We start from the raw sequence: 5592 nt of genomic DNA, 5'->3' as shown, positions 1-5592 counted from the left end.
GATCATTAAAAACTATAATTATTTAATGATCATTAAAAACTATAATTATTTCAAATATGTATTTAGAAAAAGCACAAGAATTTAAATTTCTTAATAATTACGAAATGTTCATTTTTTTATTATAAATTGGAACGGAGTATTCATTTTTTATTTTACCACTCATTGCTAGTTTCTATACTATAAAAAGACATTGCTCTGAGCAAACAAGTGAGGCTGTGTTGTGATAAGTATAAACATGGAAGATTTTGGAAATCAGCCATTGTTGAAGAAACAACATTATCATAAGTAAAAACTATAATTATTTAATGATCATTAAAAACTATAATTATTTCAAATATAATTAAATAGTAAATAATAATAGTTTTTAATGATCATTAAAAAGTATAATTATTTACTATTTAATTAAATCAATTAAAAATTATCACAATTATATCAATTAAAAACTATAATTATCACAATTATATCAATTAAATCAATTAAAAACTATAACTATAATTATATAATTAAATCAATTAAAAACTATAATTATTTACTATTTAAAATATAATTATTTACTATTTAATAATAATATCACAATTTTTTTATTATAATAAAAAAATTATTATTATTTTTAATTAAATCAATTATATTAATTAAATATAGAATTAATATTTAAAAAACAATTATATTAATTATTATTAGTATTTAATAAATTATTTAAAATATTAAAAAATAAAAAAAATAAAAAAAAATTTCATCTCCTCGTCACTTCAAGTGACGAGCTCACACAGCAAAAAAAACTTCTTCATCCCCTCGTCACTTCAAGTGACGAGCCTTAACTAGAAAAGAGGATAGATTGGAAAATAATTTTCATAATGGGGCATAAAAATTCAATAGTAGTGCATTTGAAGCAAAAACTCGTCAACCGGCACAAAAAAAAAACATCAATATTCAACTTTCAGGTTCTTAATAGTAATTGTAAATTAGTAACTGTACTTTTGGTTTCCATTTTGGTATTGAAATATAAATCATTTTAACTTTTCATCACTTAATCTAAATCAATTTTATAGTCATTCAAAACCAGTTTTTCTCACACGCTATGCTAAATTCTAGAGGCCATTCACCCATGAAAAGAGGCATCATGGATACAAAATTAGCTCCCCAAAATAACAAATTCTGCTGCTCAAAATAATTAAATATAACTAGGTTTACAAACTTGTAAAATAATGATAATAGTCTGGCTAAACTTCTATTTAGTTTTATTTTCTTTCAATATTATCATTGATATGTATGAAAGGGCAAAAGTTATTAATGTGTATTTAAGTTTGATTCCACTTAGATTCTCCTTTAGTCCAATAGTAACACCTTCCAATAATATAACACCTTCCCCTTTACTAAAGAGATATGAAAAACCAAACAAATGTCACAATTTTGAAGCCACCTACCAAACCCACTCAAGAGGCAGGTAAAAATCTTTTAACAAATTTACCTAACAGAAATTGACAGAAATTGTTTTCTTTTTAGTATGGAAATATATTTCCTGAATACAAGAGTTAGTAAAAATACAACTAGCTAACACCAACTTATATTTGTGGCAGGATTTTGCCTTGATTAGGACTACTTTATAGGGTAAAATATCCACTCCTCAAGCCTCTAATTTAATAACAAAACTACCCCTTTTCTCTAGTCCACTTTGTAAATCAAAGAGCATCATGCATGGAAAACATGGAGGGAAGTTGGCTTATATAGTACTATATAGTAAATGCTTCAAACTCCCATTCAGAATCAAATAATCCAACCCTTGCAAGGACATGATTGATTCAAACAACACTTCCATGATCTGAGGCATCATCATAGTAATAAGGGGTTAATTTTCCATCTTTCTTGGCAGGTTTCATTTGGTTCTCTATTCCTACCTCTTGCAACATCTTCACTACTCTTCTCATTGAAGGCCGGTTGATTGGAAGAGGACTAGTGCACATTAGGCCAATGTTGAAAACCTTGCAAATTTCATCTTTGAAACATGAATCCAGCCTCGAGTCAATTACATGATCCACACCTTTCTGATCCAATGTAGTGCAAACCCATTTTACCAAATCTTTCTCACCGAATTCAGGATCCACCGGCCGTCTTCCGGTAACCAATTCAAGTATTACAACACCAAAACTATAAATGTCGCTCTTCTCGTTCACTCTAAGCGTGTACGCATATTCTGCAAATGAAATGGATCATGTCAATTTGTATCCAAAGAAACACAAATACTAAACATTAGGAAACTTTTAATAGGCAACAATGTGAACCATATGAAACTAAATGCCATTTACTATACTACAAGTCAAATCACAGCAAAACAAGTATTACCGCAAAATGTGTATCAGAAATTACATAGAACATAATTAGAAAGAATGAAATGAAATAAGATAACAAGAAATTTCTGCTAACCTGGTGCAATATAGCCACATGAACCAGCTATGATGGACATGGATTTAATTCCTTTCCCTGTGGTTTCGACAACCTTAGCTAATCCAAAATCGGCCACCCTTGCACCAAAGTCACCATCCAACAAGATATTGTTAGATTTAACATCTCTATGAACGATTGCGGGAACACAGTCATGATGGAGATAAGAGAGTCCATCCGCAGCATCCACAGCTATCTTGTATCTTGTTGGCCATTCCAACAACCCTCCTTTACTGCTATGAAGCAAATCACCGAGACTACCATTTTGCATATACTCATAAACCAAAAGCTGGCAATCCCTAGTGGTACAGCAACACCATAACTTGACAATGTTCTTGTGTCGGATTTTCCCCAATGTTTCAACCTCTGCATCAAAAGCATTGTCTTGAACCCTACCCTTCTCAACATCACCACTCTCCACTTCCTTTCTGGCCCCTCCCCATATCTTCTTCACAGCAACAGCTTCCCCGCTGTTAAGTACAACCTTGTAAACCTTTCCTGATGAGCCACTTCCAATGACATTATCTTCATCAAGACAATTCAAAATCTCGTCTTCCCCAAAACCCAGCTTATGGAACGACATTAAAGTCCATTTTGATTTATCAATGGCCCTTTTTGCTTCCTTGAAATTCTTGTACCTAAAATAGAACCAGACAACACCAACTAGGAACACCAAAACGGCGAGAAGAAAAATTGCTCGAAGCAACCAAACATAACCCAAATTCTTCACTTCATTCCTACCATCACACAAACCTTTCAAATCTCCACACAAACCAGGGTTTCCCAAGAAACTAGACTTGTACATTTCCTTAGCCAATTGAGGAGGAAGTTCACCCGAAAGACGATTAAACGAAAAGTTCAGCTGATTGAGCTTTAGATTCTGCAACCCATGAGGGATTTTTCCTGCAAACTGATTACGCGAAAGATCAAGAAAATTAAGAACCGATAAGCTACCAATCTCATCAGGAATCTTTCCACCAATTCCATTGTTGGCCAAATTCAAATCATTGAGCTTTTTCCAAGAATGAATCCCCTTTGGTAGTTCCCCAGAGAGCCTGTTGTTGTGAAAATCAAGAATCCCAAGCTGCCCAAGATTGACCAAACTATCTGGAAGTGAGCCACTGAACATGTTATCAGCGGCAGAAAACTCGACCAGATTTTCCAACCACCCAACCTCATCGGGAACAGTACCCGAGAAGTTGTTCTTCGATAAAATCAACAATGAAAGGTTCCCTGCTCCGGCAATGGTCTTCGAAATGGAACCGGAAAACGAGTTATGAGCAAGTTCGAGAAGATACACATGAGGAAGACCCCAGATCCCCGCCGGAACCTCGCCGGAAAACCTATTATAACCTAGACGTACACGCGACAAGCTCTGACACGTCCCTAAACTCGCCGGAATCTCACCGGTGAACAAATTGTATATCATCAAAAGCTCCTCCAACTCACCAAGATCACACAAACTCGTCGGAATACTTCCCCAAAACTGGTTGCTCGAAACGTCAAGCCACCTCAGAGGAGAACGTTTCCCGAGATTCTCCGGCAACTTCCCGGTAAGCCGGTTTCCAAACAATCTCAACTCATAAAGATTAGGCGAGTCAGCTATACTCGCCGGCAACTCACCCTCAAAACGATTCTCATACAGATTAAGACTCTCCAACGGCAACGAGCAAAGCTCCTCCGGAATCCTCCCCGTCAAATGATTCATCGACGCGTCAAGAAGCCTCAACGACGTAAGCTTCCCCATTCCCCTGGGCAACTCACCGGATAACGAGTTATTATACAACTCAATCTGTCTCAAACTCGTTAACTCAGTGAGTGAACTCGGGATAGAACCGTAAAGATCATTCAACGCAAGGTCCAAGTCCTTAAGCTTCTTAAGCTTCCCAAGAGTTTCAGGAATGACACCAACAAGGTTGCATTGCGTTAACCAAAGAACCTCGAGGTTCGTTAGGTTTCCAAGCTCCGACGGGATCCGACCCGGGAAAAACGGGTTGTAAGAAAGGTTAAGCATTTTCAAAGTAGTGATGTTTCCAAGAGATGGAGGTATGGTACCTTCTAGAAGATTCGAAACAAGTGAGAGGACTTGGAGTTTTTGAAATGTTCCGAAGGAGAGTGGTATGTTACCGGAGAAGTTGTTTCCGGTGAGGTCGAGGTAGCGGAGATTAGGGAGGGTGGGGAGAGATTCCGGGAGGGGACCGGTGAGGAGATTCTGGGAGAGGTCGAGGTGGAGGAGGTTTTTACAGAGGGAGATTTGGAGAGGGAAGGTTTGGTTAATGGAGTTGTTGAAGAGGTTGATAGAGGAGAGGTTGGGGAGACGGCAGAGAATCGACGCGGTGAATGGGCCTTGGATGTTGGTGTCGGAGAGGTCGAGTTCTGTTACGGTGGTGTTTGTGGAGTCGCAGCGGACACCGTACCAGTTGCAGGGTGTGGTGTCAGTTGGGTTCCATGAAGAGAGAGATGAGTCGGGATCGTCTAAGGTGAGTTTGAATTGGTACAGGTACAACCCATCTTGGTTTAAAGATGATACGTTTGTTGGTAGAGATAACATTGATAGAAGAATGCAAAACATTAAGAATGGTTTATGTTTTTCTTCCATTGTGAAATGTGAATGGTTGTGTCCAGTTTTGGAATGTTTCAGAGTGTTCTCAATTTATTTATCTCAAAGAGAGAGAGTATTTGAGTGTGGTTTGCTACGCATGGTACTAGTGGTACTGATTACTACTGAGATGGTTTTTAAGAACAAACAAACAATACATGTAGTGCTGAGTTGCCACTGCTTGGAACTTGGAATATGTTTGTACTTATGGGTGGAAATAACCTCACCCGAGTTTAAAGTTATTGATATTTATTTAAATAGATTAAGAAAAATATTGAGTGAAGAAAAAATATATATCAATTTTATAAAATATTATTAGTTACACATGCCCTATCATAAGTGTGAAGTAAAAATTAATTTCTAGAAAATAGTACAGACAATATTAATTAGGGTTAATATTGATATAATTAAATTAATGTTACATTAAAAAAAATGAAACCATACTTATTTTAAAACACATTTTTTAGATTAAAAACCAATTATTTTGAGACGGAGGAAGAAATATTAGTTTGGTGATTTCAATTTCATAGTATAAACAACTTTTTAAATGAATA

At 35.9% G+C, this 5592-nt stretch overlaps 1 protein-coding gene across 1 annotated transcript; it reads right to left on the bottom strand.

Moving 5' to 3' along the window:
* Nucleotides 1–1351: 1351 nt before the first annotated feature.
* LOC127108068 (receptor-like protein kinase HSL1) lies at nt 1352–5234 on the bottom strand. Its single transcript, XM_051045434.1, has 2 exons — nt 2422–5234; nt 1352–2191 (listed from the first exon to the last, which is right to left on the bottom strand). Exons 1-2 carry the CDS (start codon nt 5036–5038, stop codon nt 1800–1802), a joined length of 3009 nt encoding a protein of 1002 aa, XP_050901391.1. The 5' UTR covers nt 5039–5234; the 3' UTR covers nt 1352–1799.
* Between the last annotated feature and the right edge of the window lie 358 nt (nt 5235–5592).

The sequence above is a fragment of the Lathyrus oleraceus genome, chromosome 7 (genome assembly GCF_024323335.1).
Source record: "Lathyrus oleraceus cultivar Zhongwan6 chromosome 7, CAAS_Psat_ZW6_1.0, whole genome shotgun sequence".
NCBI lineage: Eukaryota > Viridiplantae > Streptophyta > Magnoliopsida > Fabales > Fabaceae > Lathyrus > Lathyrus oleraceus.
This window is presented reverse-complemented; position numbering and strand designations above follow the sequence as displayed.